The 17,037-nt window shown below is 45.5% G+C and overlaps 1 protein-coding gene across 1 annotated transcript in view; it reads left to right on the top strand.

The window, feature by feature from the left end:
- LOC117360831 (tubulin alpha-1A chain-like) overlaps window positions 1–15,838 on the top strand; it is a 29,537-nt gene extending 13,699 nt beyond the window's left edge. Inside the window, exons 3-4 of the mRNA XM_033945295.1 lie at window positions 4,156–4,304; window positions 14,696–15,838. Of these exons, the coding sequence (XP_033801186.1) occupies window positions 4,156–4,304; window positions 14,696–15,679 (1,133 nt within the window). The 3' untranslated portion in view covers window positions 15,680–15,838. The remainder of the gene's footprint in view (window positions 1–4,155; window positions 4,305–14,695) is intronic.
- The last annotated feature ends 1,199 nt before the right edge of the window (window positions 15,839–17,037 follow it).

Below are 17,037 nucleotides of genomic sequence, written 5' to 3'. Positions count from 1 at the left end.
AGTACTCCAGATGAGGGCGCACCATGGCCCGGTACAGCGGCATAACCATCTTCTCCGATCTGTTCGTGATCCCTTTCTTTATCATTCCTAGCATTCTGTTCGCCCTTTTTGCCGCCGCAGCGCATTGTACAGACGGCTTCATCAACTTGTCGATCAGAACTCCCAAGTCTCTCCAAGTACCACCCTGGACATCCTGTATTTGTGCATGAGATTTTTGTTACTGACATGCATCACTTTGTACTTATCCACGTTGAACCTCATTTGCCATGTCTATGCCCATTTCTCGAGCTTGATTATGTCACTTTGTAGATCTTCGCAATACCCCTGTGTCTTCACTACTCCGAATAACTTCATATCATCCGCACATTTAATCACCTCACTCGTCGTAATGTCCAGATTGTTTATAAAGATTTTGAAGAGCACAGGTCCAAGCATGGAGCCCTGCGGCACCCTGCTGGTGACATCTTCCAGTCCAACTATTGTCCATTTACCCCCACTCTGTTTCCTATGCTCCAGCCAGTTTTTAATCCATGTGAGTATTTCACCCTCGATTCCATGGCTTGCAATTTTATGAAGTAGTCGTTCATATGGAACCTTGTCGAACGCCTTCTGAAAATCCAGATATACAATGTCAACCGGGTCGCCCTTGTCTATCCGCCTGTTTACTCCCTCGAAGAAGTGCAGCAAGTTCGTCAGGCAAGATCTGCCTTTGCTGAAACCGTGCTGGCTGGTCACCATTAAACCGTGTCTGTCAAGGTGATCAATGATGCAGTCCTTTATCAGCACCTCTACCACTGACTGTTTTTCTCTCCATCTTCACTTTCTGCCTTGCATCCATCTTTGGCATTAACTTAACATTCAATATTTTCATTTTCCTGCTTCTCAAAATCTACTTTTCTATGTCTTGTCTTCCCTCCCTATCTCTCTCTCCTTCCCTCCCTATTTCCATGGTCAGACATCTCTCTCCTTCCCCCCCCCCCAGTAGTCTGACATCTCTCTCCTACTTTTCCTCCCTTCCCAGTCTGGCATCTCTCTCTACTACTACTATTTCTATAGTGCTACCGAACTCCCCTCCTTCCTTTTCTCTAGTTATCTCTCCCCCGTGTAACATTTCTCTTTCCCTTCCTCCTTTCTGCCCCCCCTTCCCAGTCTGGCATCTCTCTCCTCTCCTTCCCATAATCTGGCATCTCTCTCTACTACTACTATTATTTCTATAGTGCTACCGAACTCCCCTCCTTCCTTTCCTTTAGTCCCCCCCAGTGTAACATTTCTCTTTCCCTTCCTCTTTTCTGCCCCCTGCAGTCCATCTCCCATCCTCCTTTCTGGTCCCCCTCCCAGTCCAACATTTCTCCCTCCTTTCCACCAGTCCAACATTTTTTTCTCTCTTCCTCCTGCATGCTTCTCCTCTGGTCATCCTTCCCTCTCCTCCCTGAACCAGCATTTCTCTCTCTCTCTCCCTCCATCCATGAATCCAACTTTTCACTCTCTGCCCTCTCCCCCTTCCCCAGTGTAACATTTCTTCCCTCCTTTCTGTCTTTCCCATCCATCTTGCCCTCTCCATGAGTCCAACTTTCTCCCTCCTGCACGCTTTCTCTTTCTGTCCTTGCCTCTTTCCTCAATTGGCATCCCTCCTTCCCACCCCAACATGCTCTCTCCCCATGCACCATATCACCCTCCCCTCCAGTGTGTAGCACCTTTCCTTTCCCTTCTTTTCTGCCAGGTCCAATAGCACCTCTTCTCCCTTCCTTTTACCTTCCCCCTGTCCTGCAGTACCCCTTCTCCCTTCCCTCCTCCCCTTGTCCAGCAGTACCTTCTCTTCCTTCTTCCCCCTGTCCAGTAGTACCCCTTCTCCCTTCCCTTCTTCCCTGTCCAGTATACCTCTCCTCTATATAGGCTAGCAGCAGCTCAATGTGTGGTTTTAACTTCGGCACACAGCTGCTGCTAGCAGTAGTTTATACATGGTTTCATCAGTCAGCCTTGGGCCCTTTGCTAGGTCAGACCGATTCGGGCCTAGCAAAGGCCTCGAGGCTGCCTGATGAAATCGTAGCTAAACTACTGCTAGCGGCAGCTGTGTGCCAAAGTTAAAACCACACAGAGTTGCCATTGCTGGTCTGGGGGTGCAGAGAGAAGTCAAAGGCAGGAAAACACGTGTCAGAAGGCAGGAGTCCCAGAAGGCAGGAAGACACGCGTCGAAGGCAGGAGTCCCGGAAGACACATATCCAAAAGTCAGCTGACACAGGCACCAGAGCCGTGGCACACTTAAAATCTCAGAAGGCACAGTAGTGTGCCGTGGCAGTTTGCGATGCACTGTCTTAGCCCCTTCATTACTACAGAGCTGCCACCTTATCCAGTTCCAGGAAGGAGACTTTTTTGGCCAGTCCTATTTCTGAACTTACTGTTTATCCCACTTCATGGAATGTTGCTACTGTTTGGGTTTTTGCCAGCTACTAGTGACCTGGATTGGCCACTGGGAAGAAGGGCTACTGAGCAAGATGGGCCATTGGTCTAACTCAGTAAGGCTAGTTTTATGTTCAATGTGCTAGTTGTAGTCCCTGATACCAGCAGTTAAAATCAGGACTGGCTCTGAATTTCACTTTTGGGAACTGGGTCCTCTCTCTACCTCTACCAATTGACTCATGCACTATTACACTACTGCTACATACCTACAGCTAGGCTCTGCTTCTTCTGGAGAGGAGAAACGTGCATGTATAAGGGGAGAAGAGGGGCAGTGGTGAAAAAGAAGTAAACCATGGGTATCCCTGGTAGAGGGACCCACAAATATATGTTCTAACATAGTGTGAATCTGGCCCTGGCCCTATATTCCTTTGATACTTCTGCTGGAATGCTTTCAGTTCTACTTCTATATTCTGCTATTTCTTTTTCACAGGAACATAGTAGATGATGACACAAAGACCTGAATGGTCCATCCAGCTTGCCCCATAGTCTCACTCATTATCAATTGATGATCATCTTTCTTTTGCACTTCTGGGAAGTCTGCCCAACCCTGTCCTTAGGTTCCAACTCCTGGAGTTGCTGTCAAAGCCCACTCCAGCCTATCCAAACCTTCTTGTCAGTTCCGAGACACAGACCGTAAATGTCTGCCCAGTACCATCCTTATTTTCCAAGTTACTGGAGTTTCCAGCCCATCCTAATCTGAATTGCCTTATACAGACCGTGCAAGTATTGGCCTTAGTTCGTCACAGCTGGAGTTGTCATGTAAGAACCAATTGACATATCAAACACAAATGCAGCCAGTTAAGTTTGGGTTTTTATTTTTATGCCATTCATATTGTCTGGACCTGAGGAAAACTGATATTTAACCAAAAAGTGTTAGGTTATTCTCGAAAAGAGATAGCATTGTTTTTCTTTTATTTCTATTTATTCAACCAAAAGGAACATACAGCCGAGTTTGAGGAGTTCGTTTGAAAATTGCTCTAATGCAATGCATCACTTGTAGAAAACAGTTTCAAGGCTCTCGCTTTCTTACCGATCCTGAAAATCAGCTTCTCTTTTTTGTTCTTTCCTCTTTCCATTTCACTTCCTTCTTCCCCTTTCCATATAGTTTTTTTCTCTCACCTCCCTTTCTCTTTCCTCCATCACCAGTGTCCACTCCTTTCCCTCCCCCTCTATATATTCCAACATGTAGTTTTTTCTCTCACCTCCCTTTATCTCTTCCCTCTTATCACCCCCCTGTCTTTTCATCTTTCTCCTTCATCCAATTCCTCCCTGCACTTTTCATCTTTCTCCTTCATCCTCACATCTGGACTGAGAGTTGAAAAAGGAACTAGTTTGTTTGTTTATCTCAACTTAATTATATTCCTCACCCAATCAGCTCATAGGCATTACAATAAAACAAAACATTACAGTATAACCCCCCTCCTATGAATTTTACTGTAAATACAATACCACCCACCACTTTTTCTCCAAACCACCCTACCCCTCCAATTTCTTCAGTAAAATACCTAACACCACCCTGATTAAAGCCTTTCATTTACAACCTGGCTAAACAGCCATGCCTTGGCTTTTTTTCTGGCAGTAATGAATTAAATAACTAACAGTATTTACAATAGGCTGGATGATAAAATTTATTTAAAAATTTCTATAATCTCATAACAAGAACAGAACTAACCACCACTTCAAACTGTCAATTTTCAGATGAAGTTCGTACAGGCACGTACCGTCAACTGTTCCACCCGGAGCAACTCATCACAGGCAAAGAAGATGCTGCAAATAACTATGCCCGTGGGCACTACACCATTGGCAAAGAGATCATTGATCTCGTGCTGGACAGGATCCGGAAGCTGGTAAGCAGCTTTCTATGCTAAAATCCAATTTATGAGTATGACCAAGTAGAAATCAGCTCTGCCAGAGAAAGCAAGTCCCAGTACTGAGATTGCAGCATGGGGGGCAGATGATGCATTCAGTAAAACGCTGAGAAATGTTTCCTCTGTGTCAGATATGAATGTGAAACAATTAAGGCTTTCCTTTCCGTGTATCTAGAAAATACAGTGCAAGCACAATAATAATAATCAAGAATGATGATGATTTGACGGTGACCATGGCATATGAAGACATCTTGTACACTAGGATCCAGCAGTAGATAATAGTGCTGCCCAATTCACGATTTGAATCAGTTCACCGATTCACTTCCCAATTCAGACCTTCCCCCCTCGCCCACTAAAGCAGGAGCAGCAGCGCTGTTCTTGCTGGCCGGCCGCTGCTGCTTTAGAGAACGAGGAGGGAGGTTCAGTCAGGAAGTGCTGCAGTGTCCGGCTTCTCCCCTGGCCTTCCGGCATCAACTTTACCTAAATCTATCAGCCTGCATAAGATCGCTAGTGCTAGCGATCTTTGCAAGCTACCGTCGGGTCTTCTGAGCTGTCTTCTCTGCCACGGTCCTGCCCCCTCCCTCCGTTCCCAAAGCAGTAGAGCCAGTCCCGACAACCTCTTCCCTCCCTTCATTCCCAAAGCAGTAGAGCCAGTCCTGTCAACCCCCCTCCCTCCTCCTTTACTCAACACTGTAGTGGCAGCCAGCAAGCAGTGGAAGTGCTGGTAAACAGGCAGCTTCGGCCAGCCCTGGCAGCAGAGGAAAGGCCCTGCTGGGGCTGGCCAGAAGCTGCCTGTTTACCTGTGCTTCCTCTGCTTGCCAGCTGCCATTACATCATCAGATGAATGAGGGAGGGAGGAGGATTGTCAGGATTGGTTCTGCTGCTTCAGGAATGGAGGGAGGAGGTTGTCAGGACCTGCTTTGCTATTTTGAGAATTGAGGGGATGGTCAGGACCAGCTCTGCTATTTTGAGAATAGAGGTAGGTAGGGAGATTTGTGGCTGCTGCTGATGCCTCTGGGGCTGGAGAGAGGGAGGCTATTGGGTCAGGAGCATCACTTTGGACATTGGCTTAGGAGCACAGGAGACAATTTTTTTTGCCAGTTCGTTGAGGGTGTTGGTTAATTGAATGCTGGCTAGCTCAGATTCTACTGTAACATAGAAACAAGATTGCAGATAACGGCCAAATGGCCCATCTGCAATAACCATCATCTCTTCCTCTCTCTAATAGATTCCACGTGCCTATCCCACGCCTTCTTGAATTCAGACTGTCTCCACTACTTATTTTGCGAGACTGTTCCATACATCTACCACCCTTTCTGTAAAATAGTATTTCCTTAGATTACTCCTGAGCCTCACTTCTTAACTTCATCTTATGTCCTCTCATTCCAGAGCTTCCTTTCAAATGACTCAACTCATGTGCATTTATGCCACATAGGTATTTAAACATCTATCACATCTCCCCTCTCTTGCCTTTTCTTCAAAGTACACATATGCAGATCTTTAAGTCTGACCCCTTATGCATTATGACGAAGTCCACGTACCATTTTAGTAGTCTTCCTCTGGACCGACTGCATCCTTTTTATATATTTTTTGAAGGTGCGGTCTTCAGAATTGTACACAATATTCTAAGGGTTAGATTCTTGGCGGCAAAAAGGTTCCGGTTGGAGCAGCCCTGCATACAGGAAGCTTTTAACAGGCTGGTAGGCCTGCCCCAGGAAGTGCAAAGGGGCTGACCTAGGAGAGTTGCAGGTTATTTTGCTGCCCGCTTTTGGGAGGGTGCAAGGGTGGTGGGCTGTTGGACCCGCAATAGGAAGAGAAGGGGGCTGCTGGACTCATGAGGGGGTGCTGTTGCTGACCGGGAGGGGTGGGAAGGGACGCAACTCACAACAGATACTTTACTGCGGGGATAAATGGTTGTAAATGACCTTGTTCCTGTACCTGCGGCAACCAGTCTAATTTTTCCCCTGTTCCTGCGGTAACAGTCACCATGCCATTCTCTAGTACCTCTTCCTATGCATCCTTCTAGCTTTCACAGTCACCTTTTCAACCTGTTTGGCCACCTTAAAATCATTACATACAATCACAACCAAGTCCCACTCTTCTGTCGTGCACATAAGTTCTTCACCCCCTAAACTGTATCGTTCTCTCGGGTTTTTGCAGACCAAATGCATGACCTTGCATTTCTTAGCATTAAATTTTAGCTTTCAAATTTCAGACCATTCTTCAAGCTTTGCTAGGTCTTTCTTTATGTTATTCACACCATCTGGGATGTCTGCTCGATTGCAGGTTTTGGTATCATCCGCAAAGACACAAATCTTACCTGACACCCTGCAGCAATATCACTTACATAAATGTTAAAGAACAGAACCTTGAGGCACACCACTGGTAACATCCCGTTTCTCAGAGCGATCTCCATTGACCACTACCTTCTGTCTTCCACTCAACCAATTCCTGATCCAGCTTGTCAGTTTATTTATTAGATGTCTGTGTGGAACAATGTCAAAGGCTTTGCTAAAATCTAAACACACCACATCTAGTGCACATCCTCTATCCAATTCTCTGGTCACCCAGTCAAAGAAATTGATCAGATTTGTCTGACAAGACCTACCTCTAGGGAAAAATGCTCGAGTACCTGAATAAACTCATGTAAACTGTTCTGAGCTCTCCTGGGAGAACAGTATAGAAAATTGAATGAATAAATAAGAATAAATAAACGAATCCATGTTGCCTCTGGTCCTGTAATACACAGGATTCCAGAAACTTGACAATTCTCTGTTTTAAAAGCGTTTCCATTAATTTGCTTACCACAGAAGTCAGACTTACCGGCCTGTAATTCCCTACTTACACTTTTGTATAGAGGGATCACATCTGCCCTTCTCCAGTCCTTCTGTACCACTCCCCAACTCTAGAGAAGCATTGAAAAGGTCAGTCAGTGGAGTCACCAGAACTTCCCTAAGTTCCTTCAGGACCCTTGGATGTATACCATCTGGCTTCATCACTTTGTCTACCTTTAATTTAGCTTGCTCTTCATGAACACAAACCTCCGAAAATCAATCAAGGTCTACCACTCCTCCATCCTTATTCACATGTCTTCTGCAGTCCCGCTCCCAGCACTTCAGTTGTGAACACAGAACAGAAATATCTATTAAGCAATTCAATCGTATCTTTATTAGCTTCTACATATGTCTCCCCTTCACTTGAGTCTCACAATGCCACTTTTGCACATCTTCCTATCACTGATATATCTAAAAAAAAGTCCTTATCTCCTCAACTATTTTTTCTTCCATTTGTACCTTTGCTTTTCTGACTTCTCGACCAGCCTATTAATTTTTCCAGTTATTTTTCCCTGTCTTCCTCTTTCTGTGATCTTTTGTATTTTATGAAAGCTATTAGCTTATTCCTTACCTTCTCAGCTACTTTTGAGAAGCAAAGCGGCCTTCTTTTACTTACTTGCCACACATAAAGGCTTGTCACCCTTACAATAAAGCACAGTTACTTACCGTAACAGTTGTTATCCGGGGACAGCAGGCAGATATTCCCACACATGGGTGACGTCACCGACGGAGCCCCGCAGCGGACAGCCTCGAAAGCAAACTTGCTTGAAGATCTCGAACTTTCGAGTGCTGCACCGCGCCTGCGCGCGTGCCTTCCCGCCCGAACTAGGGGGCGCATCTCCTGAGAGGATCCTCAGTTCAGATACCTAGCCAAGAAGCCAACCAGGGGAGGTGGGAGGGTTGTGGGAATATCTGCCTGCTGTCCCCGGATAACAACTGTTACGGTAAGTAACTGTGCTTTATCCCAGGACAAGCAGGCAGCATATTCCCACACATGGGTGACCTCCAAGCTAAGTAAAAGGGGATGGAGGGAGTTGGCAATTTACGAAAAAAGATTTTGCAAAACAGATTGGCCAAATTGGCCATCCCTCCTGGATAAAGTATCCAGACAATAATGAGAGGTGAAAGTATGAACCGAGGACCAAGTGGCAGCCTTGCAGATTTCCTCAATAGGAGTTGATCGGAGGAAAGCTACAGATGCCGCCATAGCTCTAACTTTATGGCCCGTCACTCGACCTTGAAGAGGAAGACCAGCCTGAACATAACAAAAAGAAATACACGCAGCCATCCAGTTGGAGATGGTACGCTTCGATATAGGACGACCCAACCTGTTTGGATCAAAGGATATGAAAAGTTGAGGAGATGTTCTGTGAAGTTGAGTGCGTTGCAGGTAGAAAGCCAAAGCACGTTTACAGTCCAAGGTATGAAGAGCCGCCTCTCCTGGGTGAGAATGAGGCTTTGGAAAAAATACAGGTAGAACAATAGACTGATTGATGTGAAATTCTGAAACGACTTTAGGCAAGAATTTAGGATGAGTACGTAGAACAACCTTGTCATGGTGAAAAACTGTGAAAGGTGGATCAGCTACTAGCGCTTGTAACTCACTGACACGACGAGCAGAAGTGAGAGCGATGAGGAACACAGCTTTCCAAGTGAGATACTTAAGATGAGCTTTGTCAAGTGGTTCAAAAGGAGGTTTCATAAGTTGAGCTAAAACAACGTTGAGATCCCAAACCACAGGAGGTGGTTTACGAGGAGGATGGATATTGAGAAGGCCTTTCATAAAACGAGAAATCATAGGATGTGCAGAAAGGGATATTCCATCCAAAGGCTGATGAAAAGCAGCAATAGCACTAAGGTGGACTCGGATAGATGTAGTCTGAAGTCCAGATTGTGATAAATGAAGTAAATAGTCCAGAACTGATGTCAATGAAGCAGCTCTGGGTGGTAGATTATGTGTAGAACACCAAGCAGAGAATCTTGTCCACTTTTGACCATAACATTGTCTAGTGGATGGTTTTCTGGAAGCAAGTAAAATTTCTTGAACAGACGGAGAGAATTGAGAAAAGTCTGTTAAAGAGAAAGGTACCAAGCTGTCAAATGTAGAGACTGTAGATTGGGATGAAGCAAAGCTCCTTGATTCTGCATGAGAAGAGAAGGAAAAATTGGTAGAAGTAGAGGCTCCCTGGTGCTGAGTTGAAGTAGAAGGGAGAACCAAGGTTGCCTGGGCCACCGAGGAGCTATCAGAATCATGGTGGCATGGTCTGATTTCAACTTGACCAGAGTCTTGAGAATTAGAGGAAACGGAGGAAAAGCATAAAGGAACTGATTCCTCCAGTCCAGGAGAAACGCATCCGCTTCGAGACGTTGAGGAGTGTAGATGCGGGAGCAAAATTGAGGCAGTTTGAAGTTGAGAGGTGACGCAAACAGGTCTATCTGCGGAGTACCCCAACGGGCAAAGATTTGGCGAAGAGTAGGAGAATTGAGTGTCCATTCGTGAGGTTGTAGAAGACGACTCAATTTGTCCGCCAAATAGTTGTGTTGACCTTGAATGTAAACTGCTCTGAGGAAGATGTTGCGGGGAATCGCCCACTGCCACAATTTCAGAGCCTCTTGACAAAGGGAATGAGATCCTGTCCCTCCCTGTTTGTTTACATAATACATGGCTACTTGATTGTCCGTACGTACTAGAATCACCATGTCGTGAAGTAGATGTTGAAAAGCTTTGAGAGCATAGAATATCGCTCTGAGTTCCAACAGATTTATAGAACAGCTCCGGTCTGCTTGGGTCCAGAGCCCCTGAGTGCAAAGACCGTCCACATGGGCTCCCCATGCGTACATTGACGAGTCGGTTGTGAGGACCTTTTGATGAGGAAGAGGGTAAAACAGTAAACCTTTTGAAAGATTCAAAGAGAGCATCCACCAACGGAGAGACTTCTTTAAAGAAGGAGTGATGGAAATCAGTCGAGTTGGTGGATCCACTGATTGTTGCCATTGCGATGCCAGTGTCCATTGAGGAATGCGAAGATGAAGCCTGGCAAAAGGAACTACATGAACTGTAGAGGCCATGTGACCGAGCAGAATCATCATTTTTCTTGCTGGAACAGTGGGAAGTTGGAAAAATTGTTGAGAAATTTGAATGAGTGCATCCTGACGTGGTTGCGGAAGGTATGCTCTCAGATTGATAGTGTCCAGAGTTGCTCCTATGAACTGGAGAGACTGAGAAGGAGTCAGCTGAGATTTGGGAAAATTGATGTGAAATCCCAGACTTTGTAGAAAAAGAATAGTCTGTTGGGTCGCTATAATAACCCCTGTAAGAGAGGGAGCTTTGATGAGCCAGTCGTCTAGGTATGGAAATACTTGGAGACCCTGGTTGCGAAGAGCTGCAGCTACCACCACAAGGCATTTTGTGAAAACCCTGGGGGAAGAAGCCAGTCCGAAGGGGAGAACTCTGTATTGAAGATGAAGATTTCCCACTTGGAATCTGAGGTACTTGCGAAATGTTGGATGAATAGGGATATGAGTATAGGCCTCTTTGAGATCGAGGGAGCACATCCAATCCCCTTGATCCATCAAAGAATACAGAGTTGGCAGAGTGAGCATTCGAAATTTCTCTTTGACTAGAAATTTGTTGAGAGCTCTGAGATCCAAAATCGGTCGCAAATCCCCCGTCTTTTTGGGAACTAGAAAATAACGGGAGTAGAATCCCGAGTTCCTTTGAGATAGAGGGACTTCCTCTACTGCTCGAAGAGAAAGAAGAGCTCGAGCTTCTTGGAGAAGAAGAGGAAGATGCGACTGGTTTGAAAGACACTCTCTTGGATGGCGATCTGGAGGCACCTGAAGGAGTCGAAGAGAGTATCCCTCTCGTATGATGGTAAGGACCCAGAGATCTGATGTTATGAGCTCCCATTGGTGATAAAATGTGGACAGGCGACCCCCTATGGGGAGGGGAGAATTTGGAAATAGAGAAATTTGAATGCTCAAGTTGAGATTGTCAAAAAGACTGAGCAGGCTTAGAGTTAGCAGGAGTCTGAGATTTTTGTTGTCGTTGTTGAGGAGGAGGACGACGAGCAGGAGGTCTAGAAAAAGCAGGAGTTGTTTTCAGTGGATAGCGACGTGGAGTTTGTTTGAAACCTCTAGTTGGTACAGTTTTAGGTTTTGGACGGATGAGGGAAGCAAAAGAGCGCTCATGTTCTGAAAGACGCTTTGTAGCTGCCTCAATAGAGTCATCGAATAATTCATTCCCTTGACAAGGAAGATTAGCCAATCTATCCTGAAGGTTAGGATCCATGTCCACTATCCTCAACCATGCTAATCTACGCATGGCTACTGCAAATGCTGAGACTCTAGACGAGAGTTCAAAGGCATCATAGGAGGCTTGTAGCATGAAAAGTCTCAATTGAGAAAGAGTCTTAAGGATATTTTTAAATTCTGAAAGACGATTGGTAGAGATGTCCGGGTAAAAGGAAGACAAAATCTTTAAAAAGTGATTAAAATAGGACGTAAAAATGTAATTATAATTCAAAACTCTGTTTGCCATCATAGAATTTTGGTATAAACGTCGCCCAAATTTATCCATGGTGCGGCCTTCCCTACCAGGAGGGACTGAAGCATAAATTTTGGAGGGATGTGCTTTCTTCAATGATGACTCTACTACCAGAGATTGATGAGAGAGTTGAGACTTTTCATAACCTTTAGATGGAACCGTCCTGTAACGAGATTCCAATTTAGATGGGATGGCAGTGATAGAATAAGGAGTCTCCATATTGCGAGTAAAGGTCTGCTGGAGAACAGGAGTCATAGGCAATCTGAGTGACTCTTTAGGAGGATGGGGAAGCTCCATGTCCGCCAAGTACTCAGGAGTATATTTAGAGTCTGAATGAAGGTCCAGCTTGAGGGCCTGGCCCATATCAAAGATAAATTTGGCAAAAGAAACTGATTTTGGGTCAGATGATTCTTCAGGAGAGCCACTGCGAGATTTGTGTTGTACTGAGTAGGATGGAGAATCCTCTCTAGAGTATGTGGAAATGTCTGATTCCATACGCACAGTGGGAGAAGAAGCTGTACTGTGAAGTGGAGTAAGAGAATGTTTCCTCTTCAGACCCCTGGATGGAGAAGTACCCGGTGTACGAGGCACAGACTGAGTCGAGGTATGTGGAGAACTGTCCCGACGGACTGGCTTCGATGGGGTTCTGGATCGAGAAGGGCTTCGAGTGGAGGCTCGATGTCGAGAACCCTGCTTCGTCTTCGAAGAACGAGACAAAGAAGCCTCGGTATCCAACGTCGAAGATTCCCTCCGAAGCTTGGAGGCCCCATGTCTCGAATGTTTCGACCGATGCTTCGGAGGAGGTGAGCCCGGAGACGACTCCGATGAAGAAATGTTTTTCGGTGTCCGGGATCGGCTTCGAGAGACTGGAAGCTCCGGTTGAGTCACAGGCTGGTCAACTCGAGGCAAGGTCGAGGACGGGACCAGTTGAGCCACTAAAGAAGTAATTTGAGTGGTGAGGATAGATTTTAACATGTCCTCCAGCATCGGCACCGAGACAGAAGGTTCTGACCTCGTATGTGCAGCAGTACGCTCCGAAGAGGGCGACCTCGAAGGTGAGTATTCCCTTATCTTGGAGGTACGCTTTGAAAGTGGTCGCGCCGAGGACTCTGGTGGCTTCTTGGATACGGCACCTGAAAGAGAACTCGGAGACTTACCCCCCGTAGAAGGCTTCGTGGAAGACGTCGTCTTCGAAGTCAACGAAGGAGAAGAGGTCGAGGCCTTCGAGACCGAAACTCCAGCCGGAGTCTGGGTCGAGGCCTTCGAGACCACAGGCGTCGAAGTCGTCGGAGTCGAGGCCTTCGAGACCGGTGCAGCCGCCACGGTCGAGGCCGGCTCCGAAGATTGCTCCATACCAAAAAGTTGGAAAAATTGAGCACAACGCCGCCGAAAAGCTCGTGGAGTGAGGGTAAAGCAGCGATGACAATCTTCTGGGGAATGAGAGGAACCCAGGCACTGTAAACAACGGCAGTGGGGATCGGTGACCGAAATCACCCGATTACACTGTCGACAGCGTTTAAACCCGGTAAGAGGCCGGGACATGGAAAAAATAAAGTCCGTGTCGAACGAAGGAGCCTAGGCCTAGGCCCAAAGCTCGACGGCCGAACCGAAAGGAAAAAAGAATAACTTTTTTTTTTTTTTTTTTTTATAAGTAAAAAGAAAATAAGAAGAATAAATGAACACAGCGACCGACTTAAAATTAAGAAACAGCCGCGGTGATGAGAAGGCAATGCTGCAGAGAAAGAAAACGTGTCTTCTTGTCTCCGCGGAAATAAACGAACTGAGGATCCTCTCAGGAGATGCGCCCCCTAGTTCGGGCGGGAAGGCACGCGCGCAGGCGCGGTGCAGCACTCGAAAGTTCGAGATCTTCAAGCAAGTTTGCTTTCGAGGCTGTCCGCTGCGGGGCTCCGTCGGTGACGTCACCCATGTGTGGGAATATGCTGCCTGCTTGTCCTGGGATAACCTTCAGTTTTGCTCACCGCATTTCCACTCCATCCAGACGTTCCCATGCAGACAATTCCTTGACGTAATCCCCCATCTGAACAAAGTTCATTTTTAAAAAAGTCTAGAACCTTTACTTTTGAATGAGCCCTTTATACCCATCTTAATATTAAATTGTACCATGCAGTAATCACTAGATGCCAGATGATCACCCACTGTAACATCAGAAACACTTTCCCCGTTTGTAAGCACTAAGTCTAGTACGACCCCATCCCACATGGGTTCCATTACCAAGTGCTGGAACAATTCTCCTCGTAAAGAATCCAGAATCGTTGCTGTAGCCCAGATTTGTAGTACCATATCAAATGCTTGAGGGAAAATGCTTTAGTACCTGATTGTAAACCTCTTAAATAACTGATAGGCAATATATAAATACCTAAAATAAATAAAAATCCAAACCAATAGACATCTGAAGATGGAAATGTAAAGTGATTTTTATTTTGACCTAAACACAAGTCCAAGAGTGCCCCTTTATAACAAGCCGATAAGTATGTACACCACACAAGTTCACATGTAATTTTGTCTGCTCAGGGTGCTGGAAGAGGGGGGGGGACCATTTTCGGCCAGGGAAATCTAGTAATGTGTTACTTTGCACAAAGATGAACCACACTGTGATTAATAAGATACATGGAAGATACTTGACTGCTCACAAACTTCATAATATGTTCTATTATTCAGTGATATGATACTACTACTAATCATTTCTATAGCACTACCATTCATATGCAGTGCTATACACATTACATCCTTACCAGCCTAGCACAAAACTGATATCTTTTTAGATCTGTAATTCATCAAGTTGCTCGGACTTAAGCACGAGTCATTGGCACCTAACTAATACACATTACATACAGATACTGTACTTTCTTTGTCCCTAGTGGGTTCACAATCCCTTAGGTATTCTATTCTGGCACTTGGTATGGATATGCAGTTTGGATAGCCGTATGGTCTTTGCCTACTATAAATTTTCTGTTTTTATTTTTCCACAGGCTGATCAGTGCACAGGACTTCAAGGCTTCCTCATCTTCCATAGCTTTGGAGGTGGCACAGGCTCTGGTTTCACCTCCTTGTTGATGGAGCGTCTGTCTGTTGATTATGGCAAGAAATCCAAACTAGAATTCTCCATCTATCCAGCTCCTCAGATTTCTACAGCTGTGGTTGAACCCTACAACTCCATCCTGACCACGCACACTACACTGGAACACTCTGACTGTGCCTTCATGGTAGACAATGAGGCCATTTATGACATTTGTAGAAGAAATCTGGACATTGAGCGCCCAACTTACACTAACCTGAACAGGCTGATAGGTCAGATTGTGTCCTCCATCACTGCCTCCCTCCGGTTTGATGGTGCTCTGAATGTGGATCTGACAGAATTCCAGACCAATTTGGTACCCTACCCCCGAATCCATTTCCCACTAGCTACTTATGCCCCAGTGATCTCGGCAGAGAAAGCCTATCATGAGCAGCTTTCTGTAGCTGAGATCACCAATGCTTGTTTTGAACCAGCCAACCAGATGGTGAAATGTGACCCACGCCATGGCAAATACATGGCTTGCTGCTTGCTGTACCGTGGGGATGTAGTGCCAAAAGATGTCAATGCGGCTATTGCCACCATCAAGACAAAGCGTACCATACAATTTGTAGATTGGTGCCCAACTGGTTTTAAGGTTGGAATCAACTACCAGCCACCCACTGTGGTGCCTGGAGGTGACCTAGCCAAAGTGCAGCGTGCAGTATGTATGCTGAGCAATACTACAGCTATTGCTGAGGCCTGGGCTCGCCTGGACCATAAATTTGATCTGATGTATGCCAAGCGTGCCTTTGTGCACTGGTATGTAGGAGAGGGGATGGAGGAAGGCGAGTTCTCTGAGGCCCGGGAGGACATGGCTGCTCTAGAGAAGGATTACGAAGAAGTGGGTACTGACAGTGTGGAAGGCGAGGGTGAGGGAGAGGAAGGAGAGGAGTATTAAAGACCATAACTCGTAATCATGAGAAATATGGCTTACTAAAGATTTATTCCTCTATGGATAACAAAGATCCATTTGTTAATAAAATACTTCAGCAGCTTTTATAATGGTTCTGGTATTTTCATTAAAATTTGACAAAATAAACATACTGTTTAGATAATTCTTATTGGGTGGTGTTTATTGGATAAGAAACTGTGTCCCATCTCTTTTTTTTTTAATGAAACATATGCTTAGGGCTTCTTTTACAAAGCTGCAGTAGCGATCCCCCTGCAGCTAATGTACAGAAAGTCCATTCAATTTCCACAAGCTTCGGTGCATTTGCTGTGGGAGAAGTGCTACTGCAGCTTTGTAAAAAGGGGCCCTTAGTATTTAGCATTTGAAACCTCTATAGTGATAGGAAAGAAAGAGCTGTCTTATTGCGGTCCCTCCATTTGTTCTCATGACTAGAATGGGGAGAAGGGTGAGATCCAATCTGCATATTGCAGATCTTTGCTTGCATAATGAATGTTTCCAAAAAAGCCTAGAACTGTAGAGGATTTAAAAAATAAGAACATATGAATAGCCTTACTGGGTCAGACCAATGGTCCATAAAGCCCAGTAGCCCGTTCTCATGTTGGCCAATCCAGGTCACTAGTACATGGCCAAAACCCAAAGAGTAGCAACATTTAAAGTAAAACCTCTTAGGCCCCCATTTCTCATTTTCTATTTCTTCTGATGAACAGAAAGTTGTCTTCTAAAGAGGACCAAGCCACTGACTGATCTCAACTAATTCATTGTACTTTTTAAAATTGAAATCATATTTATGTTATAGAAAAAAACCATAGAAACACGCGAAGAAAAGCAGAGAAAGCAGTTACTTACCGTAACAGTTGTTATCCAGAGACAGCAGGCAGCTATTCTCACATATAGGCAGCCTATTCTCACATATGGGTGATATCATCCATGGAGCCCGGATGCGGACAGCCTTGCAAGCAGACTTGCTTGTAGACACTCGGAAGTTTCGATTCTACCTCACCGTGCATACGCGAGTGCCTTCCCGCCCAGCATAGGGCGAGTCTCCTCAGTTGAAATAGTTAGCAAGAAGCCAACCAGGGGAGGTAGGTAGGTTGTGAGAATAGCTGCATGCTGTCCCTGGATAACAACTGTTACGGTAAGTAACTGTGCTTTATCACAGGACAAGCAGGCAGCCTATTCTCACATGTGGGTGACCTCCAAGCTAAACAGAATGGGATGTGGTAGAGTTGGCAACTTAGGAGAACAGATTTTGTAACGCTCTCTGGCCACAATGGCCATCCCATCTGGAGAAAACATCCAGACAATAATGAGAAGTGAAAGTATGAACCAAGGACCAAGTGGCAGCT

Source organism: Geotrypetes seraphini, chromosome 5 (genome assembly GCF_902459505.1).
Source record: "Geotrypetes seraphini chromosome 5, aGeoSer1.1, whole genome shotgun sequence".
NCBI classification, from domain to species: domain Eukaryota; kingdom Metazoa; phylum Chordata; class Amphibia; order Gymnophiona; family Dermophiidae; genus Geotrypetes; species Geotrypetes seraphini.
The sequence above is the reverse complement of the archived record's forward strand: the minus strand, read 5'-3'. Positions and strand labels throughout refer to the sequence as shown.